Genomic DNA, 27,731 nt, shown 5'->3' with positions numbered 1-27,731 from the left:
ACCTGAAAATATTGGCAGCATTAAAATAAATTCAACAGTGCAAATAAGTTTTGATGGATGTAATAATGGAATACTGAATGTTTTAGTTTATGTAAAATATGCAGGGATTTATGTTTTGCAAAATGAGCCATGGAAAGAGAAGAAGGAAAGTCATTGATATTTCAAGGTTGTTTCAATGAATATTCTAAGTTGTAAAACAGAACATTTAATAAAAATTATATATGTTTGTGTGTGTGTGCGAGCGTGTGTCCTTCTTTTCACAGTGTATAACTAAACCACAGAATTCACTCCCTCTTGAAGTAGCGACGGCCACCAATTTGGATGGTTTTAAAAAGGCATTAGACAAATGTGTGGAGAGACGGTTATCAATGACTATTAGCCACAAGACATTTTGGCACCTGAGGTAAAAATAGTGCTAAGGAAGAAGGAGTGAGTGAATATCTATATCAGGAACAAGACGGAAATAAATATCTCTCTGTCTCTATCAGCCCTGTGAATCCAGCTACCTGAGGTGGTCACCTCACTTTGCCTCATGGGTGGGCCGGCCCTGGGACTATCTCCACTTTCAGATGATGTAGGCCTATGAATACCCGTTGTTGAGAACCAAGAATATGGAGCATGCTGTTACACTAACATCCTGGTTGTGGATGTCCCACAGGCATCTGGCTGGCCACTGTGAGAGCAGAATGCTGGACTAAATGGGCCTTTGACCTGACCCAGCAGGGTTCTTCTTATTTTCTTATTTTCTTATATTAATTTAGCACTTCATGCATCTGGATGTCTCCAGACTGTCGCTATTTTGCAGGAGGGATTCAAGAACATACCATAAATTTAGGTTTGAGCAATTAAAGTGTTCTGTTGCCCTAGTGCAACAAATCCACTTTTAAAAAGAAGCAGACTTTTCGTGGTTAATACTGATGGGGAAAGTATGGAATGAATGAACAATTAACGGGAAGGCAAATAAACACCCCACAAAAATGAATGCAGGATAAATGCTCATTGTTGTACATCTACCCAGTAAACAAATCAGAATAAATGCTGAACAAAAGCAAAATATAGTTTAACCTCTGCATAAGCTTCGTGGAATCAAATCAGAATGAATGCTCAATAAACAGGTTGTCTGGAGGAGTCCTGAATCCATGTCAGTTTATTCCACAATAAATCCTTTCGACGTTAGGAAGCCACAATCTTTTCCAGGTGAATTTAAGGTTAAGGCTCGCTGCAACCTGGCAGCCCTCCTCAGAGGGACCACATCTAATGCAAGACTTTTGAATGGAAATCTTCCGGGGCGGGGGGGGGGGGGACTAATTATAGGCAAGATGTGCCAGATCAACTCCTGCATTTTGGAATGTGCAATGCAATTCAACATATCCAAACCTTTCTATGTGGTTCCACAAATTCTTCTTTCTCTTCCTATTGGTTAAGACTGTAATTGTCTCACAGCAGAAGGGAAACCTAAGAGTTCAGTTATACAAGAGGAAGTAGGTTCAGATTCCCATCACCTGAACACAGGTGGGGAACTAAGCAGTGTGTGTAGGTCAGGGTAGGTTGCAAGCCCAACTTTCCTTCTGAGTTTCAAGATCAGTAGCGCATTTTTTACAGCTAATAAAAGCAGCCACAAGAGCTTATTTGTGCTGCTGCACCTCTCCTAATCTGGCTTGCTTTCCCCCCTCACCCATGTTGAAGTAACATTCAAGTACCTGTCTGTCAGCTTCTGTATGTAGAATTGAGAGGAAACACCATCTTGTCTTTCACCTCAGGCAGCAAAATGTCTTGGACTAGCCCTGAAAAAGAGAGAGGAACTGCAGATGGGGAAAAGGTTTACAGTGACTCCAGAGGAACATTTCTGTGTGAACTGGCCTTTAGGAGCCAAGTGTTATAAAATGTTCCAGATGGTGATTGGTCTTTTGCTTCTGATTATAGCCAGAGAATGGACAGAGAAACCTCCCTATATTGTTAATGTTGCAAAATGATTTCCCACAAATAAATGAATCAGCAATATTCAGAGCTGTGCCATAGACTCTTAAAACTGTCTTTCCTCCAGATACAACCCGATTTTCACTATACTACACAGCTAGAGCATAATAGCTGATCTCTGATTTTAAGAAGAAGAGTTTGGATTTGATATCCTGCTTTATCACTACCCTAAGGAGTCTCAAAGCGGCTCACAATCTCCTTTCCCTTCCTCCCCCACAACAAACACTCTGTGAGGTGAGTGGGGCTGAGAGACTTCAGAGAAGTGTGACTAGCCCAAGGTCACCCAGCAGCTGCATGTGGCGGAGCGGAGACGCGAACCCGGTTCCCCAAATTACGAGTCTACTGCTCTTAACCACTACACCACATATTTATATTGTTTAGTTTTGTGTATAATTGTTGTAAACCATTCTGATATATTTGTGTGTGTGTGTGTGATTATGATACCAGGTTTCATAAAAAGTGATTGAATGATGTGTGGCAGTTTCATCCTCATTTTCTCACACTCACAATGGGTAAAATAACACTTTTGCATAAGGGAGGATTTTTATGAAATCTCAGTTTGTATATGGAAATCACTTAGATAGCAAGTTGGTGGTTTGAGCAAACCTCCTGTTTGCCGTAGTCAAAAAGGCAAAATGTTTTTACATGCTTCCTTTCAATGCAGTTTGCTCCTCTCTCACCACAATGTGTTCTGCCAGTGTATTAAACATTGCACTGGAAATATTCCAGGCTACGTTCAGGATGGCTTAGACATTAGGCCAGATGAGGCAGCGTGCCTCAGATGGTAGATGATTTTAAAGGGTAACAAACTGTCATGAATTCCTTTTCAAATTACATTTTGCAATTACCATGTAAGTACCAGGTCACACAATTAATATGGATCTGAAGGTATTGTGCAACTGTTCTGTGATCAGGAAGTGATGGGAAAATTCACTGGAAAGTGTGGGATAACTCTTGCTCTGATGCAACATCATCTAACCTCTCTACAAACAAATCAGGTTGACTCTTGTTAAATAGCTGGCTTTAGTCTAATCTCTGCAACTAAATCAGGATGAATGCCTAATAGAAATAGGTTGCCTTAAAGCACACACAGTTCACACTGCAAAATGTGGCCATTTGATAGCTGGGAAAATGCAGTATCACAATAAAAGAAGCACATATGCTAAAACTGGAACAATACAAAGAAGTTACAGGTAGGTAGTCGTGCTGGTCTGCCGTAGTCGAAACAAAATAAAAAAATTCATTCCAGTAGCACCTTAGAGACCAACTAAGTTTGTTATTGGTATGACCTTTTGTGTGCATGCACACTTTTTCAGATACACTGTTTCAGTCGGTCTCTAAGGTGCTGCTGGAAGGATTTTTTTTAATTCTGTTTTGAATACAGAGAAGATTAGCATTGCCCCTACACTATAAAAGAAGCAGTACCTTTGAGAAATAATAATAATAATAATAATAATAATAATAATAATAATAATAATAATAATAATAATATTTCTATGTCTGGACCCTTGCTACAATGAGCAATACAGGGATTCATAATGCAAAGGTATATCTATCTGCTCAGAAGCAAATCTCATTAAGTTCAATGGGAGTTACTTCCAGGTCACCGGGGTTATGCTTATTCTGTCTGTTAGATATTGTTCATAAACAGGGCCAACCCAACCATTAGGCAGAGCAAGACAGCTGCCTCGGGCAGCAGATTTTGGGTGCCATGGAAAGACAGCAAATGGTTTGCTGCCTAATTTATTATAACTGTATTTTGCTACCATGGAGGAGAGGTGTTTGTGGGATGTTCTACCTCAGATGCTAACATAACTTGGTTGACCTTAGATACTACGCACCATGACTTTGGGTTGGGGAGGGGGCACCATTTCCTGCTGTGCCACAGGCACTGAAATGTCTAACAGTGACCCTGTCAATATCATATTGAAAGCAGAATAGAGAGCCATTTCTAAAAAATTCAGGTGTACATTCTTGTCCATGTGGGCCTCCCATACTCTGAAACATAGTTTTAGCTACAATTCTTTAGTATCATTTGTGAAAAGACTTTGTTTTACCCCAAATAGTTCTCACTGCTAGTGAGATATTTTGGTATCAACAAGTCCCCACCCCACACCCACCCCTAAATTTCCAGGCATAGCTGTGTGTGTGTTTGTGTTGTGCAGATAATACCACTCCCTTAGCTTTTTAGGGAGGAAATGTTACCAAAACAACAGCTTTGAAAAGGAACTCTGAAATCCTTCAAGCCCTTTTGAAATACTTTATGAATCAACTGTAAAGTTGAGAGGAGGGAAGCAGAAGCATTTATGAGGAAGTTCATAACAGGAAGCCCTTGCTTGTGGGTTTCTGCAAGGAGCAGCCTGCTAATCGACTCCGCCTGCCCACCCCACATTCTCTGGGCTGTTGGCTTCCCAGAGCTCACCTGTTTCTTCTGGAAAGCTGATAATTTGCCATGCAGATCAGCGTCTCTGCTTTCAGTTTGTGGAGCTGTCCTGGTGTTTTCTCTGGCCTATAAAGCATCTCTGGCTCCTGAAGCAACGGAGAGCGTTATGTGAGGAGATCTAGAGAGAGAGGAAGGAGGCAGCTGAGAACAAGAGTCCTACGAGTCAGGATCTGAATGCCAAGATGTCAGTGCTTACCCCTATTTTGACTCCCCCTGAGGTGAAGGAATACATGTCCAGAGGTGAACGCTTTATCAAGTGGGATGATGTGAGTACCGTGGGTTTTAATTCACCCTGGTTTGGGGCTCTTGAGAAGCAGGAAGTGGAAGGGTTCTAGACATAGCTACCCAACTATGTGAGTGAGTAAATCTCTCCTTCTGTGGTTGAGGGCAATAAATGAATGTTTGCATGTGGTAAGATTTAGGGGGAAGCAATGAGTGATGAGTAAAAAAGAGGAAAACTATGCAAAGTAATTATAAAGTTGTGGTGGGCCCACTCCTGCATTTTTATTGTGCATATGAGATATTATTATTATATTCCAGCCATCCTATGGAAGGCACTGCTATGAAGTGTGGAGGAATAGTATCTATCATCCATCCATCCATCCATCTATCTATCTATCTATCTATCTATCTATCATCATCTATCTATATTTATTTATTTATCTATCATCTTCTTCATTTAATATCTATCATCTTCTTCATTCTTCAAGCTTAACCTGTTGAATACCCAAAGTAAAGCATATATCAAATAAATAACTATAAATATAGCAGCATTGAACAAAGAGCAACAGGCCATGTTCATACGAAAGAGCTGATCACCAGCCAGTCAAAACAAATGTAAGTTTTCACAGTTCTGTAAATAACAAGTGATAAACGTGAATCTGCCCTGGGAAGAATCACATTAAAGAGGCCGCGTTTCTGCAAGTTCATCCAATTATCTGTGAGATCTTTCAAAAGTAAGTCAACCACAGTCTTCATATACGCTGTGTTATCTGGCACAAATGACAAATTCACCGTGTTGATCTATGATTAATATCAGTCTTTGAGTGAATAGGAAACAACTTCATGTTTCAAATGAAGAATATTGGCAAATACAGAGGCCAGTGTGGTTCTTCCGCAGGTCCATGTACTCTGCAGCATCTCATAACCTTTGTGCAGAAAGCGACATGATGTGAGGATGTTATTGTGCCACTTTATGTGCAGTAAGCCTAGCATGCTTTGGTGATGTCCCCAAACTATGAAAGGTCTTTAACAGAGGGTTAGATAAATTCATGGAGGAGAAGGCCATCAACGGGTTCCACTATCAAAGACAGAATACCTCTCTGAATACCAGTGGCTGGAATCGCTGGTGGGGAGAGTTATCTTGTGCTCACATCCAGCTTACATGTATCTGGTCGGCCACTGTAAGAAAAGGATGCTGGACTAGACGGACCACTGGCTTCTTCCAGCAGGCTCATCTTCTGTCCTTTTGGAGGCCTCCAGTTTGGCACCGGGGTGATTGCATCATTAACCTGTGTTTCCTTTAGAACAGGGTTGGTGAACCTCCGGTCCAGGGGCCAAATATGGCTCTGCAGCCATCTGTTTTTGGCCCTTAGGTCTCTCACCAGCTAGCCCCACAAACTTCACTGGACCTACTGCGCATTCCAGTGTTTTTGGCCTGGCTGGAATGTGTCCTTAAACTCTAACAATGCCTCTTGCTTATCTGGATAGAAGCTACAGAGAGGCGTGTGAGAACGTGTAGAAATATACAGAGGCATAGTTTACATCCATCGCTCCACTCCCTTTTGCCTCTGGTCCCACCCACCATTATCACGTGGCCCTCTGGAGGAAGCAAAGTAAGAAATGCGGCCCTTGGGCTGAAAATGCTTCCCTGCCCCTGCTTTTAGGGCTTCAGCTGTATAGAATATTGTCCCGCATTGGTGACAATATTCATTCCCTGTGTTGGAATTCAGGTCAAACCAGAAAAATGTTTCCCCATTGTGCTTTGATGCCCAAATGCACTCCTTCCTGTTTTGTTTTGGTGTTCGTTGTTTTTTTTTTAAAAAAAAAAAACCTGGTGTAGATTATATGGGTTCATGTATGTTAATTAAGGAGATACCTTTGGATGACGTTAACTAATTATAGAGGGTTTTAAAAAAATGTTATTGAGGACCTTTATATTATCATTTGGGATGTGGGTGGCGCTGTGGTTTAAATCACTGTGCTGCTTGGACTTGCTGATCGGAAGGTCGCGGTTCGAGGCCCCGCGACGGGGTGAGCTCCAGTTGTTCGGTCCCTGCTCCTGCCAACCTAGCAGTTCCAAAGCATGCAGTGCAAGTAGATAAATAGGTACCACTCCGGCGGGAAGGTTTCTGTGTGCTGCTCTGGCTTCTCCAGAAGTGGCTTAGGCATGCTGGCCACATGACCTGGAAAAATTGTCTGCGGAAGTGGACAAATGCCGGCTCCCTCGGCCTGTAAAGCGAGATGAGCGCTGCAACCCCAGAGTCGTTCGCGACTGGACTTAACTGTCAGGGGTCCCTTTACATTTTATATTATCATTGCTCTTGAATTCTCAAGCAGAAGTTTCTTATTAACAGTGTAATATCCCAAGCCACTGTGGGTGGCAGATTCCAGAGGCAGGAGTATAGTACACAATGCTTGCACTATTTGATAGCTTTTCCTTCAGCAGCCTTTCCAGCTTGGATGCTAAAGTGCTGAATCAGTCGTGGAGGAATCTATCACCTGGCTGCCCCCTCAGGTAACAGCTGTGTCGGTTGTTACTGTCAACTGACTCAGCAGCCACAAGTTTTCTGTAAGTGGAGATACTGTATGTCACTTGGAGATAGACCATGTAACTATGGCTTTAATGGTGAAACAGAAAGCTCTTAAGGGCAGGCTTCATCATGGTCTTCATTCTGTGTGGTGTGGTGCGGTGCAGCTCAGTACATCTGAGTGTCATAGATATTTTAAGAACTAAAATCAGCTCAGAGTCTTTTATGATGCAGAAAAAGGCTGATCACACAAAACAAGGGGGGGCACAGCTGTCACCTCTATCATATTAATTTCCACTCCTTCCCCATTTCCAAATCAATGTGTTTGCTGTCAAAGACATCCAAATGCTGACTGAGTAGTTAGTTTAAACAAATACAATAAAACTGCAAAAACAAAGCAGTAAAACCACAGAAAACAGAAGCTGCAGCAAATCTACCCCACTAAAAGTCCCACAAATTGGATTAAGACTTCAGGATCTCTTCTTTTAGACAAGTGTGACATTTTGAATTCCACTTTCTCCTCCAGATGCTTTGAGATGAATAAAAGGGAATTGTAGCCAAGCTCATTCACCTCAGATCTGGAGAAGAAAGTGGAAGTAATTATTACATAGTGAAATTAGCAACTAATAAACACCTAAAAAAAATAGCCACTTCAATTTTGGAATCCAGAACAAACTTTTCCTGAAGCTCTGTCCCATGCTTTAAAACCATCTCCCCCAATCTCTGACTTCCGGGTTGGCGTGAACAGCTAATGGCGGATTCCCTCCGAGCTCCGGAGGGAATCGGCTCCGCTGGGGACGGGTCTTGCCGCGACGGCGACGCGGGGACCCTCAAAAACCGCAGGCGCGGATGCCTGCGGACCTGGTGACTCGGTGGGCACCTTAAGCGCCCTCCCCGACCCACGAAGAGCCTTTTTAAAGGCTTCGGAGAGGGTACAGAGAGTGGCGTGGTGCTGGGAGTAGACCGCTATCCCAGCGGAGCGAAGCCGTGTGCCATGGCTGAAGAGCGCTGACTTTTTTCCTTAAATTCGGACCTGAAAAGAAGCAACCCGTGAGTAGATTGGAATTTGGACTTTAAAATATTTATTTCTGAATTTGATACGACCGGGGGATGTGTCAAAGGGAAGTCCGCACCCCCCCTCCTGCAGAAGATTTAAAGCAATAGCAGGAGAACTAAGTTGGAGAGCCTACCCTTTCGGGGTGAGTTAAAAAGACATTAACTTTCACGATTTGATAAAAGAAGTTTTGAGCTGGAGTGTAAGAGTGGAATTTTAGAAGCTTTTCCTTTTGTCGTGTGCAACCCCCCCTCCCGGGCCTGGGAGCGTCCTGTCTCTGAGCCTGCTGAAGAGGAAAGGAGTTTGACAGCTGTCAAAGCTGTCAAACGGGCAATTTAAAGTAAAAAAGCTTGCTACTTAAGATCTCCCTGGACTAAATGTGATACAATTGAATTAAAGTTGTTGGAAACAAAGAAACCAACGAGGCAGAGGACTGTTGGAAAAAGATTGCTAAGTAACCAGATTCCCTCTAGGGGGAATTCTGAGACATTACAATGGCTGTGGATGGAAAGTTACTAGCTGAGATAGAAAGAATGTTCTATCTTGTGGGAATTTTACAAGAGCAGAGTCTGACTATGAACAAACAACTCATGACCTTGACCTCTGGAATAAGCAGCTCTGCTGAATGTACTGAGGACTTGAATGAGAAAGAATCCACAGCTGAATTGGAAGAGATATCTCAAGAATTGAAGACTAAACAAGGAAAGGACAAAGTACAGATGGAAAGTACCAACCAGAAGGCTACATTAGCGGAGTATAAGCAAGAAGACCTTTGGATCACATGGATTACAAATCTGCGAAAGATGCGAAAGATGAAGGAGGAGGCCCCTGGAGTACTTGGAATACAGGAACTTAAAATAAGGAAGAAATATGACTGGGGCCTCCACTTTGAAGATGAAGGGTCTGTGGAGCTTTTGCAGCAGTGGTTTTTAAGTATTCTTGTGGGAAGAAAACTTGGTTTGAATGGGACAGAACTCCTTCGAGATTTGCTGACCAACATAAAGGACTACCAACAAGACCGGCGGAGAGGGACTGAAAGAGATTTGAAGGCCTTGGATGTGAGGAATCCAGGCTAAGAACTGTTATTATGGACATGTATTTGGGAAGGGACGGAAACCGGGGATGGGAGGGAGGGGGAAAACAGAACTTCAAAATCACTTATGACTTTTGGGTTTAGTTAACATGATTTTTATCTAATACAAATTGGGAAATCGATGGAAGGGAACTTGAGTCCAACTTAGGAAAGAATCTAAATATTTTATAAAAAATGCTATATTAAGATGGTAAAGAGGAGAAATAATAACTTGCTGACATAATTATGGAAATTGGGATGCATGAAGGGGGGTGGGGGGAAGTCAAGGAACAAGGTTAAGAAATCTCAATCTCTCTCTCTGTCTCTGTCTCTGTCTCTCTCTCCTCTCTGAAAATTCCGCTAATGAAGAAAGTGGGGTGGCAGAACGGGCAGGAATAAGGGCAGCACAAGAATTCCACTCAGCTGTAGAAAAGTTTGTACTGTTTTAATGTGGGATACATTCCTCTATTTATGATACAGCAATTCCTAAATATATGTGGATAGAAGTCAACAAATGATAGCATAGGGGAAAACCTTAAATCAATCATAATCTTAATCATAATCTTAATCATAATAATAGCAGCTAACATGGAGTCATCTGGATGTTGATGGACTCCAACTCCCATCATCTCTTGCCATGGACCACGCTGTCTGGGGCTGATGGGAGTTGGAGTCCAACAGGCAGGCCCAGACAGAGGGGGGAGCCATCTGGGCCACTTGACCTAGGCCTCCGATTCCAAAGGGGGCCTCAGTCAGCGTATTCACAATTGCAAGGGATTCACTGGGGTGAACACAGAGGCGCGGGGGGGGGGGGCACATTATTTACCTACAATCATAGAATCATAGAGTTGGAAGAGACCACAAGGGCCATCGAGTCCAACCCCCTGCCAAGCAGGAAACACCATCAGAGCACTCCTGACATATGGTTGTCAAGCCTCTGCTTAAAGACCTCCAAAGTAGGAGACTCCACCACACTCCTTGGCAGCAAATTCCACTGTCGAACAGCTCTTACTGTCAGGAAGTTCTTCCTAATGTTTAGGTGGAGTCTTCTTTCTTGTAGTTTGGATCCATTGCTCCGTGTCCGCTTCTCTGGAGCAGCAGAAAACAACCTTTCTCCCTCCTTTATGTGACATCCTTTTATATATTTGAACATGGCTATCATATCACCCCTTAACCTCCTCTTCTCCAGGCTAAACATGCCCAGCTCCCTTAGCCGTTCCTCATAAGGCATCGTTTCCAGGCCTTTGACCATTTTGGTTGCCCTCCTCTGGACACGTTCCAGTTTGTCAGTGTCCTTCTTGAACTGTGGTGCCCAGAACTGGACACAGTACTCCAGGTGAGGTCTGACCAGAGCAGAATACAGTGGCACTATCACTTCCCTTGATCTAGATGCAATACTCCTATTGATGCAGCCCAGAATTGCATTGGCTTTTTTAGCTGCCACGTCACACTGTTGGCTCATGTCAAGTTTGTGGTCAACCAAGACTCCTAGATCCTTATCACATGTACTGCTCTCAAACCAGGTGTCACCCATCTTGTATTTGTGCCTCTCATTTTTTTTGCCCAAGTGCAATACTTTACATTTCTCCCTGTTAAAATTCATCTTGTTTGTTTTGGCCCAGTTCTCTAATCTGTCAAGGTTGTTTTGAAGTGTGATCCTGTCCTCTGCGGTGTTAGCCACCCCTCCCAGTTTGGTGTCATCTGCAAATTTGATCAGGATGCCCTTGAGTCCATCATCCAAGTCGTTGATAAAGATGTTGAATAAGACCGGGCCCAAGACAGAACCCTGTGGCACCCCACTAGTCACTCTTCTCCAGGATGAAGAGGAACCATTGATGAGCACCCTTTGGGTTCGGTCAGTCAGCCAGTTACAAATCCACTGAGTGGTAGCATAGTCAAGACCACATTTTACCAGCTTCTTTACAAGAATATCATGGGGCACCTTGTCAAATGCCTTGCTGAAATCAAGGTAGGCTACATCCACTGTGTTCCCTTCATCTACCAGGCTTGTAATTCTGTCAAAAAACGAGATCAGGTTAGTCTGACATGACTTATTTTTCAGAAATCCATGCTGACTATTGGTGACCACAGCATTCCTTTCTAGGTGCTCACAGACTGTTTGCTTAATGATCTGCTCCAGAATCTTCCCTGGTATTGATGTCAGACTGACTGGGCGGTAATTATTTGGGTCCTCTCTTTCCCCCTTTTTGAAAATAGGGACAACATTTGCCCTCCTCCAGTCTGCCGGGACGACAGCGACTACAGCTGTTCCCTCCCCCTCCATCTTGAGAACGTGTCGTTGGGGGTGGCTACAGCAGTCCTCCATCATAAAAAGCGTGAAGACAGGACAAATAACTCCCCCCCCAAAAAAACTGGGTCTCCCCCAACAACGTTTGAGACTAGCTCCCCTAAATCTAAAAGATGGATCAAAATGCGCGCGCCGCACACAAGAAAACCCTTTTTGCTCCTTCTTCAGCTGCTGCCCTGCAAGCTCAGGCCACTGGGCCAGGCCTCTGCCTGGCTCTGCAAGGCCCTGCCAACAGGTAAAATGTTGGCATCCCCTACCCTAAATATATGTCATTCCAGCCCACCTCATGCAGCTGAAGTGACATTTCCTCTCCCTCACAGATATAGTAGAAAACATAAATGACAGTTTCTGAGCTATTTACTGCCTTTGTTGTTTTCTTTTACTGTATAACTTGCTTTGGTGCACTTGAGTGCAAAAAAAGTGACCAATAAATACAAATAACAAACAAACAAACAAACCTGCTTTCTGGTTTTGTCAGGATACAGCAACTGCCTCTCCTGTGATTCTGCGGGTAGACCCAAAGGGCTTTTATCTCTATTGGACTTTGCAGAGTAAGGTAAGTCCTGATCCTCAGTCTTTAATTGGAGATGTTGATGTCAAAAGATACCAGAGTCATAGAATCATAGAATTATAGAGTGTCATCATCTAGTCCAACCCCCTTCAATTCAGGAATCTCAACTAAAGCATTCTTCTAAGGAAGAAGAGTCCACTATCTTCCGGGGGAGACTGTTCCACTGTTAAACAGCTCTTACTGTCAGAAAGTTCTTCCTTAAGTTTAGTTGGAATCTCCTTTCTTGTAACTTGAATCCATTGATTTCGGTCCTCTGGAGCCTTTAGATATTTGAAGATGGCCCCCATATCTCCTATCAGTCTCCTATTATCCAGTTTAAATATACCCAGCTCCCTCAACCATTCCTCATAAGACTTAGTTTCCAGACCCTTGGATCATCTTGCTTGCCCTCCTCTGCATACATTCCAACTAGTCAGCATCCTTCTTAAATTGTGGTGCCCATAATTGGACATAGCACTCCAGGTGTGGTCTGACCAAGGCAGAATAGAGCGGTACTATTAATCCCCTTGACCTGGACACTATACTTCTGTTGATGCAGCCTAGAATACCATTAGCTCTCCCCCCCCCCCCGCATCACACTGTTAACTCATGTTAAGCTTGTGGTCTACCTAGATCCTTTTCACATGTACTACCGGCAAACCAGGTGTCCCCCATCTTACATTTGTGCAGGTGGTTATTCCTGCCTAAGTGTAGAACCTTTCATTTGTCGCTATTAAAATTCATTTTGTTAGTTTGGGCCTGGTTCTCCAATCTGTAAAGGTAATTTGGATCCCGACTTGTGTCTTATGAAGCATTAGCTACCCACTTAGTTTGATGTCATCTGAAAATTTGATGAGTGTCCCCTGAAATCCTTTATCCATGTAGTTTATAAAGCTGTTGAACAACAACAACAGGCCCAGGGCTGAACCCTGCTTGTCACTCCTCTCCCCACCCCCCAAGGATGATGAGGAACCATTAGTTCTCTTTGGGTTTGAGTCTTTGAAGGGCAAAGCACATAGGTCCCATCTATGAAGCTCCCATCTCCTAAATCAGACCATTCCGTCAAACTATCTAACCCAGTCCCAGACATCTTCTCTGATTTAGGGGGCAAACTATGTCTTAAATGCAAATGTGTGAAGCACACAGCCCTCCTGCCTCACCTTTTTCTGAAGGAAAGCAGCTTTGAGAGGAACCCATTGTGAGTGATGAAGCAAGAAGTGGGGAGAGGGTGAAGGTGCGCTTACTTTTTTCTCTGCTGGCTCTATCTCAGTAGTAAAGCATCTGCTTTGCATGGACAAGGTCTCAAGTTCAGTCCCCGGCATCTCGAGATAAGACAGGGAGAGACCCCTGTCTGGAACCCTAGAGAGTCACTGCGAGTCAGTGTAGGTGACCCTGGGGTAGATGGACGAACAATCTGACTCTTTGTGAGGCAGCTGTTTCCTACGCAGCTGTGGTTTTCAACTCCAGGTCCATTCATGTGGGGTTCTAAGCAAATGTTTGCACATATGGTTGTGGGGGGGACGACAGCTTGGTGGCAGAAGAAAAATGGGAATGATCCCCTTTATTCTAACTCCAGATGGGCTCTTCTTGGAGGCTTCAGAAAAAGCAGTCATAGCATTACACCTATCTTTGCATCATGCAAAGTTTTGAACTTATGACGGAGGTCCCTGACCCAGTTCTGCTCTTTGACATCCTTTTACCTGGAGATACCAGGCACCCAACGTCTGCATGTAAGGAGGGTGTTCTGCTGCTGAGCTCTGGCCCCTCCCAAGCTAGAAGGGCATTAATTATATTTGCTGACTGAGCAGCATGTGCATCTGGGGAATTCTGGAGAAAAGCAGTGAGTCAATGGAGAGCGGAAACTAGAAAGCTAACTATTTTATGTATGGAGATGCTTCGTGGGAAGTGATGATGGTGATTTTATTCTTAATTGTGTGAGAACATTTTTTTCTCATGCAGTAGTGTTCTAAAATATTAGACATAGGTCATTTTTTAAAATCCTATATGAATGCATGAATATTTTAAATATGTTTATTTGTAATGGTGTGTTGTTTCACCACGTTGGTGTTAGCTGTCCTGGACTCTCTTGGGTAGAAGGGCAGAATAGAAATGTAACTATTGTTACATTGAATACCCCATGCCTGTTGACCACTTCTTTCTACTGCAGGCAACCTCCAAACTCACTTTTTCTCTCAACCTTATACATCACCTATGATGTGCCTCTAAGCCTCATAGGAAGCTGACATGCCAAGTCAGCTAGAAGCTTTGTCTACCCTGACTGGCTGAAAACTTTCCTATCAGCTGTTACCTGATCTTTTCTAACTGGAGGTGCCAAGGATGGAACTTGGGACTTTCTGAGTACAAACCATGTGCTCTTTCATTGAGCCACACTTCCTCACTTGGAAGGGACATCACAGACATTAATTCTGCACTTAACCTTTCTGATGCTCTTAATCTTTTGCTCCTGGTTTGCATGGAATTGAACATGCAGGGGGTAGAAAATACAAAGTACTTGTGCATCCTGTTCTCCAGTATCTCTGTCACGGCTGGAGGTGCTACGTGTTCTTTAGGCATCCTCTTAGTCTCAGTTTCTTTTTGAAACATCCAGTTTAGCTCTTCCAAAGAGCCACTTCCCACTGTCACCTGGCCAAAGCATGTACTTGTTGTTCATTGCTTGTGTAAAAGTTGGGACTTATAGAAGCACTAGGCTGCCTTACATGGAGAGATGCCTTGAAGATTTGAGACTGGGGTAGATTTGTCCTGCAGATTTGGCAAAACAGAGAAAAGAAGGAACATAAGAACATAACAAGGACCTGCTGGGTTAGGGCAATGTCTCATGGCATCTAGTGTGCTGTTCTCACAGTTGCCAGCCAAATGCCTATGGGGAGCTTGAAAACTTGCCATGGGTTTCTGGATTTTTGGTATGTGGATACCAAATGGATCATAGAATTGTTGAGTTGGAAAGGATCTTGAGTGTCTAGTCCAACCCCCTGCAAAGCAGAAATCTCAACTAGATCACACATGACCGGTGACCATTCAACCTCTGCTTCAAAACATCCACCTTCTAAGAGAGACCATTCTACTGTCAAATAGCTCTTACTGTCAGAAAGTTCTTCTGAATGTTTAGGCAGAATCTCCTTTCTTGTAACTTGAAGCCACTGATCCTGTAGCTTGAAGACCTACCCTCTGGAGCAGAAGAAAACAAGCTTGCCCCATCTTCCATGTGACACCCCTTTAGATATTTGAAGATGGCTTTCATATCTCCTCTCAGTCTCATCCATTCCAAACTCCCTCAACCGCTCCTCATAAGGCTTGGTTTCCAGACCCTTGATCATCTTGGTCACCCTTCTGTGCACCGATCCCAGCTTGTCAATATCCTTAAACTGTGGCACCCAGAACTGGACACAGTACTCCAGTTGTAGTCTGACCGAGGTAGAATAGTGTGGTACTACTTCTCTTTGGACACAATACCAGCCGAAACCATGGCTTAGATCCTGTGAGCACAGAAGCAGCATGAAGAGGAACAATCAGCTGTAATTCTAGCTCCATACACCAGCGCACTCCACATTTATTCCCAAACCAGTTAGGCTTAACTGTGGCTCCAAGTGATATGCATGAACCAGCCAGGTGTAAGGATGTTTGGTAAGTGGAGCAATAATCCACATGAAAAGGAAGGCCATTTGTCTCCTTCTCCTCCATGAAAACTGAAAACGCAGTGAGATAGAGCAGGCCAGCGAGGACTGAGAGCCTCTGATCATTTAGTTCTGCTTTCTAGTTAAGTATGATACTGTGGTTTGGGGCTGCTTCCTTCTCTTAATCACAGGAGTAACTGAAGCTTGAGAATAAGACAATAGCAGTAACTATGCACAGTAACTATGTCAGGAGGTTGACAATTTGTCAGGTTTCACTTCCTCTTGGAAGACTAGAAGTAGTAGAAGTCCAACAGCAGGGATCATTCAGTTTGTAACGTAAGGGCTAACTCTGCTATCAATAGGTCTGCTAACCAGATAGGGTGGCGGAGGTTTTGTTTGGCAACAAGGCAAAGTGACATGATGTTTGCTGAGTCACCTCATGCCCTGATTGGCTATGTAGCCCTGAGGGAGCTATGTACAAGGCCTTAACTAAGAAAGGCAAAGCTTCTCTGTTTCTTTCTCCTCAAACTATACACTGCTTTCATTCAATTTTGCTCTGCAATGTGTTATCAGGACATTTCTCTCTGAAATCTGTCTGCATTACAGTGGTACCTCGGGTTAAGTACTTAATTCATTCTGGAGGTCCGTACTTAACCTGAAACTGTTCTTAACCTGAAGCACCACTTTAGCTAATGGGGCCTCCCGCTGCCGCCGCGCCGCCGGAGCACGATTTCTGTTCTCAACCTGAAGCAAAGTTCTTAACCTGAAGCACTATTTCTGGGTTAGCGGAGTATGTAACCTGAAGCATATGTAACCTGAGGTACCACTGTATTTAAGTGACTTTGCTGACAATAAGAAAATCCCAGGTGGATCAAACGACACACACATCTAGCCCAGCGGCCAACCAGATGTTTCTAGGGAGACCACAAGCAAGGCATGAATACAATAGCTGTTGCTCCCAAGCAAGTGATATTCAGAGATATAATTGAATTTGGACCTGGAAACTCCATTCACTTATCATGGCCAATAATCACTGATAGTTATGCCTTCAAACGTTTGTCTAGAATAACATGTCACACTAAATTGAGACATTTACCTTGTAATCATGTCAAGTCCCACCCTTAACATGCTTAACAAACTACAGTCATACACTTAACAAACTACAGCACCCAGAATTCTTTGGGGGGGAGCCATGAGTGGTATCATAGCACTTTGAATGTGTGATGTCAATCTGGCCAGTGTTCTCCACCACACCTGAGGGGAGCTGGCTAGCTTAGGGGTACAAGGCAGGCCACATGTTGCACACAAAGCTCTGACCTCCTGACACCTGGTTGCTGCTTACTCACGGCTCTGCCAGGTACTAGTTTCCTGCAGTATAGGGACCCTTGAAGTTAGGGATGAGTTTTCTAGAGAGTGAAGTGGGGCCTCTTGCACTCTGCTGCATGTAGTTGGTGGCCGATAGCTCACTAATTTGTCAACGGAAGAGATGGGCTTGTCTGAGGGTAGTGTTAACTCAGGTGTCTCATTTGCCTGGAAAATTCAGTAGTCTTATGATTAGAATACTAAGCAAAATAAACAAATATGGGAGTAGGATGGTGGTTTGTTTAATTCCACACTGGGAGAGGCCAGTGACAGGCTGGTTTCCCACTTGTGAAAAGAGCTTGTAAACAAAGGTGAGCTCAAATGCTGTTGGGCAAGCTAACAAACAGTCCAGTTCCGAAGCCAGTTTTTGTACAAGGGGGGGGGTGACTTTTTGTACAAATGTATAGCAGTGTACAAAAAGTTCCGTCAGAATGGTTTATCCATGTAGTTCTTTTGGGGATATGAATTCTATTCCTATCCATTTTAAGGTGTTGCCAGAAAGGGTACACAAAAATGTAACATTTACACTTGTTTGCCATCAGATTCCATGGGATCTTGTATCCTGTGAGATGCCAGATTTTGAGTGGTGAAGTTACTGGGCAGTGGGGTGATTAACTTTCTCCTCCCCGTTATTTTCTCTCTCCAAATGACACACCTCCTGCTGCTTCCTCCTTCTAAGTTTTTCTTCCAGAATGAATGAAGTGAGCAATCTGGAGTGTGGAAATGGCCAGCAGGGAAAGGGTTACACCCACCCACCCCTTCTCTGCTCACAAATTGAAGCGGCTTTTAAGTTAAATAATAATAATAAGAGCTGAGGCATGTAATATGCCATTTGGCCTGAATCAGCAAATGAGAATTGAGATGTTCTTGGAAATTTGCTTGTCAGCATTTGAAAATACAAACAAGGGAGTTTTAGGCTTCTTGAGCTCCCTGCTGTTATACCCCATTATGAAAGTAAAAACCAAATAAAAAAGATCTGCATTGATGCAGATCAGTGGTGTGTTACATTAAAGCTTCCATCATTTGACTGCTGTTGCTAAGCAGTAACCATGGGAGGGAGTTGTGCCCATGCTGATGGGTGCTAATGCCGCTGAGAGCCAGCAGACTTTGAAGGTTAGAAAGTGCAAGTGCAAGTACAAGAAGGAGAAGGAGATGTGCAAAGCTACCGTATTGTGTGGGTTGCCCTGATCACTGTATATGCAGCGTAGCGCAGTGGCATAGCGTGGGGGGTGCAGGGGGGGCCGGCCGCACCGGGCGCAACATCTGGGGGTTAGGGTTAGGGGGTGCAAATCCACAGGTTAGGGGGCGCAAATCCACAGGTTAGGGGGCGCAAATTACTTGCCCCGGGTGCTGACAACCCACGCTACGCCACTGGCGTAGCGTGAACCAATGATGTCATCAGAATGCGTCCTCAGCGGGCTAAAGAACTCTGCAGACGCAAATTCTCCCAGCAAGCTCCTTTCAGATAAACTAACCCAGTGGCTCATAACACTGCATGGAAAATGCAATGGAGGGTGGAAAATGCAGTGGTCAGATTACTGACTCGGGTTCCGTTTAGATCTCTCATGTTTTAAAGCACCTGTATGGGTTGGCAGTTTGTTTCTAGGCCCAATTCAAAGGGCAAACATTAGTATGTGATACTCAAAAGAAGACAGCTAGTGAAAGATCCAGTTGCCATTTGAGTATAATACACAAACGTTTCAGAACGTCCCCAATATTTCCACAGAATACTCACGTGAGAGTCTCTGTAGTAGTTAAAGCTAAGAAGAATTCTAATTTTCTGAGAAGATACCTTGCATTTTATATAACACAGATTCCAAACATCAAAGTGATACTGAGCTAGCTGTTATGATTTGGACATTACCAATTACTGCTTAGTAGTGGTAACATTCTCTGGGCCTGCCCCTAATGGAATCTGTTGAAAAATGGGTAATGTTTAATGCATGCTGTTTTGTACATTAGAAGATGTGATTAGGCTGCTGAGTAATGGGTTTGTGAATGCAAGTGCTTTCCTTTACAGTTGCTCGAGACTTGAATGTTATTTTTTGATATTTTGCAGGAAATGGAATTTTTGGAAATTACAAGCATTCGAGATACTAGAATAGGGAAATTTGCAAAGATTCCCAAGGTGAGTTTGTGGCATACTGTATAGGATTAGTAATTGTTATCCATGCAATACTCATTGGGAGATGCCATTGTAACTTGTTAATTGACTTCTTCCTCTCATATTGACTGAGCTGTTCTTTTCATTTGTGGTAGCAAATTGTGTGTTTTGTAACACTGGACTGTAGGAAATGTATCCTTTTTTGCACTGCTAAATTTGGGAGTGGACAGTGGGTGCAAAATCTGAAAATATTCAGGAAAAACTGCTAAACAGTGCTTATGTAAGAGGTTACAAAATAGGTAAAATAAAATGGGGGAAGAGTTTAAGTCTAGTGAATAAATGGGCATGCGTAGGCCCACATTTAAAAGAGAGAGAAAACATTCCCATGAAAGCTAAAGTTGGTGCAAGCAATATCCAGTGTGCATGGGGTGTTTTTGTCAAAATCAGCAAAGTCCCACATTAACAAGACAACATCTCATAGTCCTTGTTTTTGGGACAGAATTATACATGGTGAAAAACACAGGATTGCTGCAAAAATATTAGCCCCATGAGAAGTTTGTTCCCTTCCTTTCCATAATGTGTGGTGAAACTTACCTGTGATCTGGCATCAAGAACCAAACGTGTGAAACATGCACATTTCCTGACAAGTATGGTACTGTAAGTTTCAGTATAACTTATGGAGGAGACAATCTCTCTTTTTAAAAAATATTATTTTTATTGATTTTCCAAATTATTAAAAATCAAACCAAATTACTTAATTTAATACAATTTCTTAAAACCAGGTTTCCCACTCTTGTTGCAATCATATGTCCAATATATTCCCCCACAGCTGCTCAGTTCTTATTTAGTCTTCAGCTGACATCCTTCACTTGCCATTAAACCATTCTTCCAGCTGTCCTCTTTTTCACCTTACAATCAGAATCTCATTTTCCTCTTGTAAATATATAATCCATTTCACTTGTAGCCCTTCATGTACATTTTTGTTCCAGACTTGGAGTGTTAAAAGAGTTCAGTTCTTTCTCTCGTTGTTCAATTCTTTGCAGTGTTTATCTGAGTGGTACAAGGTCACATTCCATTCAGTTCCACTGTTATCAGGCTGACATGTGAGCCACAGCCATAAATACCTCACAGAGTGAACTTTCCAGACACCTGCCATTAAATTCCCCTCTGGAGTTCTTTCTCGGCACACAATACACAGCACACACTTTCCTAAGAATCAACCTCTCTTCAGCAGCTATCCAGTTGCGGGTCATTTTTGGATTTCTCCAACAACACCCTGGTCTGGCAGTGGTGATGAATAAAATCCATTCTGTCTCAGTCAAGGGGGGGGGGCATAGCAAAAATTTATTAAATTCCTTGTAAAGCATAATTGAAAAGCCCCCCCCTCCCCGGGAGCATACAAAGTGGGGGCAGGGAGCAGTCTGCCCCGGGTGCCACCCTGGGGGGGTGTCAATATGGTCCGCTGCCTCCCCCCCCCAGCTGTAGAGTGGCCAGGTGTACGGGTCCATACACGCGGCAGCCCATACAGATGGCACTCAATCAGCAGTCCATACAGGCTGCCGCACGTGCGCTACCTCTCAGCACCACGCCCCAGGTGATGGAGAGGCTTCCTCCGCCACTGCCCCTCCCCGTTTTTGAAGCATCAAACAAAGTAGCAACTACACATGTCTCTTCATCATAGGGGAGGGCAAGAAATAGAAAGACCATTAGAAAACCATAAGAAAGCACAAAGCTCCTTGTCCTCCCTCTTTCCTTTGAGGCTGTTGTAAGGATTCCCAAGCTTCAGAAAACATTCAAATACCTTCAGAAAACCAGTCCTGGTTATTTCGGCAGCTGATTGATTGCAGCCTCTTAGCATATGATGCTTAGAGAGCACCTCTTGATGAATGCCAATTATCCAAATTGAAGAGGAACCTTCCACAAATGGCAGCGGCACACTCCCAGTTCGGTCCTGTTCTGCCTTTCAAGTTGGCAGACACGGGATTGTGCCACACTGTGGGATGCAGTGAAATCCCCACTGAAGAGGATTGACGCCTCATTTCCTCTCTTCCCCCTGCCTGAATTTCCCTGCAGCCCCTGGAGGGCTGCGGAGAACAACCGCCATTGATCGTGGGCATGGCCAGAAACAATGGAGGAGACAATCTCGACGCAAAGCCGCCATTATTTTCTGACAGCTCTGAGCTTATTGTAGCATCTGACCCTGTTATAGTATTTCTGCAAGAAGTTCAATAAGCTGGGGTGGAACATGTTAAACTTTTCTGTAAACTAGGGATGGGGAACTAGTGACTCCAGATGCTCCTAAATCACATCTGTGTCAGCCAGCACTGAGAAGATAATCTATGATTCTATGATTCTATGATATGGCAGGCCACAGGTTCCCCATTCCTTCTATAAACAGTAAATGAATAAAGTACTACACTATTCAATGAGTAAAGGGAATTATAATTTTTAAAAAATGCTATATTGGTTAATGTTTTCTGATCTTCAAGCTGAATCATTCCGCTTTGAATTTCAAGCAAAAGGTTGACCCAGTTCTTGTTGTTTCAGGCAGGCAACTTGTCCTGCCCTCTGCATTCCTACTTGGAATGTTCATGCTTGTCTATCCTTTGCAGAGCCAGAAGCTCCGAGACGTTTTCAACCTGGACTTCCCAGACAACAATTTCTTTCTCAAGACATTGACTGTGGTTTCTGGTCCTGATTTGGTGGATCTCACTTTTCACAATTTTGTTTCCTATAAAGAAAATGTTGGAAAGGTACTGAAAAACTATAAAAGGGGTTGGGTTGGGGCATCGTGAAGAGTTCTGAAAGGAGTGATGGGATGATGGGCAAACTGTCCGCTAGTGACTTATTTTTCAAAGAGTGAGCACATGTTATTCACAAAAAGAGCAGTTTATGCTGCCCTGCTCCTCAATTATCCTGGAAGTTTGTGCAAACAAAAAGATAAATGGAGCATCCATGCTGAGTCACTGAGAAAGCCAGTAAAATATTTGAAGTGCTGGGTTTGGCTTTGAGAGATTAATGTTTTAATCCCTGCCTGGCCATGAAGTTTGCTGGATGCTTTGCAAGACACACCTGTTTTCAACTTGAGAAAACAGGAACTGAGAAAATGATGTCTGCTTATTTACCTTCAGCTCTTTGGAGGAAAGACAGAATATAAGTTAATAAATAAATAAATAAATAAACTTTTGTGGGTTTTTTACCTTGATGCTCTTTATTTATTATAGACAGGTACCCGTAAGATGTACTCTTTAAACAGGGAAAAGAATAATTTGTTCCACTAAAATCCTGATTTAAAGCTTATATACCAGAAACTAAATATCATTTATTTCAATGGCTGTCTAGCTGGAGGGCATCACTTTAGAAAGGATAACAAGGGCAGAGAATGAACAAGTTCTATGTGGAACTTGGCCATAACACGCTTGCTCAGCGGCACTGGAAGTGAGGGTGTTGCACAGTTCATTTTCCAGTCTTTCCATGCGTACGCACATCTTGTTTTTTCAGGCTTGGGCAGATGATATCATGGTCATTTCTAGGAACCCCTTTGTATATAATGCTTCCCGCTATTCCTTCCTGGAGAGAATGTAAGTAGTTATCAAATAACTTCATACTACAAAGTGTTTTCTGTTATTCCTTCAAATAGCATGCTAATGTGCTGAGTGCCAACAGAAAGCGCGGGATAAACCCTGGGGTGCTTATGGAAACTCTCAAGTTTGCAAAGTACAGAACAACAGTTTAAAAGTAATGTGTCAGTGCCTCCCCCCCAAAATCCAGCCCAGTGAGGGCAGAGCTATGGAATACTGGATGTCAGCTGGAAAAAGGAAAACTGGGAGAGAGAGTTGAATGTCCTGTTTCAGTCCCTTATGTCATATAGTGTCCCAAAGCAGGACGTGGCTAGCTAGGACCTGATCAGGTGATGATACACTGCAAGCGTGTATCATTCCAACTGTTACACTTCTTTTGTATTTTGATGACATGAAACTAGTCATGTGCTGAGATGAGAGGAATGTACTATAAACAATTCAATCCAGAAAGCTTAAGTATGATATCAACAGAAGATTCTTTTTGGCATCATGATGCTAATTCTCTGGCAAGTTCCACTGACTTGTATTAATCATCTCAATATGAAATGTTGTTGCCTTTGAGTTTCGCTTGGGATGTCAGTAAACAAGGTGCCCAAGTTTCAGTTTCAATTCACTTCACGATTCCCTGTGATTGCAAATGCGACGAGTCTGTGGAATTTAATAACTTTTCCAATCAACGTGGAATCGAATTTCAGCTTTAAATCTAACAATAATTCACCTCAGGCTTTTCTTACAGTTATCTTACTTTTCCCTATTGTTATGGCTACCATACTTCCCTTGTTCCATTTTTTTCCTCTTAGCCAAGGATTGTCTATTTTGAATGTTTCCACAGACTGGTGAAGCTGAAACTGCAACTGAATAGTGAGGGGAAAATTCCTGTTAGGAAGTGAGTATGGCATGTGCATTGTGCTTCTTTTGACTAATGATGGTGTGTGACAAACTTGAATGACTGCACTGTCGAGGGATCTTCTTGGACAAATGGCTGCCCAGGGTTTCTTTTGGGAGGGAATGCTTAGAGAGGTCCAGTCTGCTATACAGTTAAGAGGGCTGAGGTAAAATTTACCAGGTTTCAAATCCCAGGACAAATCAAGCTGTTCTACAGCACTCGCTATATGTTGTGTAACCAGGTTTGCCTCAACTTAATTGTTTATTTATCTGTTTATTGCATTTTTACTCTGCTTTCCTCCAATGACCTTAAGGGGGCATAACAGTTTCCCCTACCCCAAGTATATCCTCACAGCGAGCCTGTGAGGTCACATCCATACCATACTTTTAAAGCACATTTAAAGCTCATTGCTTCCCCCAAAGAATCCCATGAATTGTAGTTTACCCCTAACAGAGCTACAGCACCCTTAAAAAAAACTATAGTTCCCAGGATTCTTTGGGGGAAGTTGTGTGCATTAAATGCATGGTGTGGTGCACATTAGGCTGAGAGAATGTGACTAGCTTAAGGCCACCCACTGAATTTCATAGCTGAATGAAAATTTGAAACCGCCCAAGCCTTGAACAACTTCATCCCCCCTGGCTTCCAATCCTAGGAAGACTCACTCTCCCTGGTTTCCTCACTTGTGGAAAAATTATAATAATAACAATTTTAAAATATTAAGTCATCATCATCTAACAACAACAATAATAAGGATAGCAGAAGACAGGTTGCCATTTCATTTATCTGCAGAGGAACATAACTTGGCACCATTCAACATCAGATTGGCAAGAAAAAGCAAACATAGAAAAGAAGAGTAGGCTCCTGAATTTATGGAGTCCTCAAAAACACTTTCATTGCCAGATACCAGATTGCCAGAAACAAAGAACTGCTGAGGGGTGTGACACTTTGTCTCTTAGTGAGGCAAGTCATCTACTCTACTCTGCCAGAAAATTTTTTAAAAAGGGTAACGTGAACTGCTTGTCTTTTCTCAGTCACATTTACTCCTAAAAGAAAAGGGGAAGGAAATATCAGATAACTATTGCTTATAGTTCTATTGCTATGGTTGGAGCCTATGCTGGATTAGTTCATGGAGACAACTAATGGTCTCCATGTTGGGCAATTTGCCATTTTCTCTCTACGGACTGCCTTTCCCACTGGAAGTTTTGCCAAATAGCTCTTCCCCAATAACTTTTGCTCTCACTCACCCTTTTCTATCTCTTTCAGTATTTTTCAAGCATTTCCTGCAGACAGAAAAAGGGTAGAAGCAGCATTAAGTGCTTGCCATCTTCCGAAGGGCAAGGTAAGAAGTATATTCTCCATAGCCTAGGGCTCATAGTCAACAGACATGTCTGCCCAACAAATTTATATTCATTTTATACCAACTTATGTCTTCTTCCAAAGACTTTTGGGAATTGTAGGTTGGAAAGTTCTGTTACAGGTTCCTAACTCCCCTCACAATGCTGTAGTTCCCAGCTTCCTTGAGGAAACCGAATGGCAGTTAAACCAGTTTAATTCTATGAAGTATAGATGCCCATTGCTAACACAGCAGTAAAATAACTGTAAAAAAGTCAGTTTTCCAGAGAAAACTGCATTACTGTACAATATGCAGTGTACCACAGTACAACACTGCCTATTTAGAGCTAAAATGCACATAGTGTTAAATGTATCTTTGTATTTAACCAGCTGTGTGTGTGGAGGGTGTGTGTGTCTGATGATTATTTGGATCGCAGGAACTGTGAAGAGAGAATTTACCAATGTCCAACTCAATAGACCCCTCTTGGTTTGTCTCAGCCTTGGAATCTCTTAGCTCAACCTCAGAAGGTATTTGTGTTCAGTGAGAGGTCTCAGTCCTAGAGTACACACACACACACACACACACACACACACACACACAATGAAAACAAGAATGTGTATGAATGCATGTAAAGCTGAGTACAGTGCATTTATTCTTCACTACTGAATGATATTACCAACTTTTATTATTATTTATTAAATTTGTTAGTTGCTTTATCTTGCCGAGACAAACCAAAAAGAATCACAAACAATCAAATGAACAACAACAAAACCCCACATAGATACACTGAAACCAAGTGATGGTGGAGATAGAAATACATTTAAAGCACGCATATCTGGGCCTGGGCAGGGAAGGGCATCCAGGACAGAGGGCCCAACTTCCAGGGTAGGCTTTGGGCCCCTTCATTTTGAAAATGAAGTCCACAAAAGGGTTGATAACAGTCATCAAGAATTGCTGTTCTGCTTCCAGAATGACGGCATCAATCCAGAGGACTTCCCTGAAGCTGTGTACAAAACGTTCCTGATGAATCTGTGTCCGCGCCCAGAGATCGACGAGATATTTACCTCCCAGTAAGCCTCCATTATGTAGGAGCCAGCAGGTGTGGGAGAGAAGGGATACTGCACAGGCAAAGGGAGGCTGTGAGAACCAGCTGGAATTTTGCAGACTGCTAGATTGACAGCACTGTTACTTTTTAAATGAAAAAGTGGTGAAGGGTAGCAAGATTATCCCCATTCCTCCCACCATTTTGTTAACATTGGTCACTATCCAGTACAGAATTAAGTGTGCTTACGGTCAGACTAAATGTGAGCATGCTGTAAAGGTAAAGGTACCCCTGCCTGTACGGGCCAGTCGTGTCCGACTCTAGGGTTGTGCGCTCATCTCGCTCAAGAGGCCGGGAGCCAGCGCTGTCCACAGACACTTCTGGGTCACGTGGCCAGCGTGACGAAGCGAGCCAGCACCAGCACAGCACACGGAAACACCGTTTACCTTCCCACTATAAAGCAGTCCCTATTTATCTACTTGCACTTAGGGGTGCTTTTGAACTGCTAGGTGGGCAGGAGCTGGGACCGAAAGATGGGAGCTCACCCCGCCGCGGGGATTCGAACCGCCGACCATACGATCGGCAAGTCCTAGGCACTGAGGTTTTACCCACAGCGCCACCCGCGTCCCATTATAACTATAATGCCTAGTTATCCCCATAACTTCTACTTACACCAACATTGCAGTGCATGTTTTTCCAGCACCCACTTAATGCTACTGGATGACCGTTTTAGCATGATAAATCCCCAGCCCCCCACATCTTGTAGTACTGCTGATACCAAATGTAAAGTATCGGACAGGGCAAGGGTAAGAAGGAATTAGTCATGTCAAAACCACAAATGAGTGTAGGAAAAGTTGTCTTGCTGCTAAGAGGGATTTTCCAGAACATCTAAAGACACCACTCTCTCTTTGTCCTTTTTCCATTGTCTCTGCTTAGCCATTCGAAAGCCAAACCATACATGACCAAAGACCACTTGACAAAATTCATTAACAAGAAACAGCGAGATTCTCACCTCAACGACATGCTTTTCCCCCCTGCCAAGCCACAACAGGTACAGGGTCTCATAGACAAGTATGAGCCCAGTGGGATGAATATTCAAAGAGGTGAGTTTATTTTTTCCATCAGCAGAAGTATGTATCGTAATATTGTTGCTATTATTATTTCTATATCACTACAATTCCAGGGGGGGAAACCCTAAATGGATTACAACCATTCTTAAAACATCAAATGTAACATTACAAAAGATCAAAATAAAACATTGCAAATGAAAACCAGATAGAGATGGCCATAGAGGTCCACTTTTAAGGCAGCCAGGGATGACCTGCCCACAATGCTCAGTGAGGCAGTTGCTTCAGGGCAGCAGGCTCAGGACAGCTGGGAGGGACAGCAGATCTGGGTCCCTGAGGAGCTCCTTCCCTGCCTCCTCCTCTGGCGCCACCTCCACCTCACCTTATCCCACTCACCACTGGCCTCCATTTTGGCCTCCTTTTTATTGGCGATGGTGGCAGGAGGTGGTAGCAGAGAATGAGGAGTCGTGGATGGTGCAAAGTCATCAAGGGAAGAGGAGGAATCTGTTTATTACATGGAAATCTTTCAGTAGCCTGGGCCTAGGGCAGCTTAAAATCATTGGGTATATC

The 27,731-nt window shown here is 43.3% G+C and overlaps 1 protein-coding gene across 4 annotated transcripts in view; it reads left to right on the top strand.

Annotated features, from left to right (window-relative positions):
- The first annotated feature begins 4,313 nt into the window (after positions 1-4,313).
- PLCB2 (phospholipase C beta 2) overlaps positions 4,314-27,731 on the top strand; it is a 56,164-nt gene continuing 32,746 nt past the window's right edge. For 3 of the 4 annotated variants that reach the window (XM_081207972.1, XM_081207971.1, XM_081207974.1), the window contains exons 1-9: positions 4,314-4,686; positions 12,083-12,160; positions 19,208-19,276; positions 21,865-22,005; positions 22,754-22,833; positions 23,666-23,719; positions 24,983-25,058; positions 26,022-26,122; positions 27,031-27,197. In XM_081207972.1, the coding sequence (XP_081064098.1) occupies positions 4,603-4,686; positions 12,083-12,160; positions 19,208-19,276; positions 21,865-22,005; positions 22,754-22,833; positions 23,666-23,719; positions 24,983-25,058; positions 26,022-26,122; positions 27,031-27,197 (850 nt within the window). In that variant the 5' untranslated portion in view covers positions 4,314-4,602. Of the gene's footprint in view, positions 4,687-12,082; positions 12,161-18,578; positions 18,678-19,207; positions 19,277-21,864; positions 22,006-22,753; positions 22,834-23,665; positions 23,720-24,982; positions 25,059-26,021; positions 26,123-27,030; positions 27,198-27,731 lie in introns of those variants that run through there. The other variant, XM_081207973.1, reaches the window with a different exon arrangement.

The sequence above is a fragment of the Podarcis bocagei genome (assembly GCF_964188305.1).
Source record: "Podarcis bocagei genome assembly, chromosome: 1".
Taxonomy (NCBI): Eukaryota; Metazoa; Chordata; class Lepidosauria; order Squamata; family Lacertidae; genus Podarcis; species Podarcis bocagei.
The sequence above is the reverse complement of the archived record's forward strand: the minus strand, read 5'-3'. Positions and strand labels throughout refer to the sequence as shown.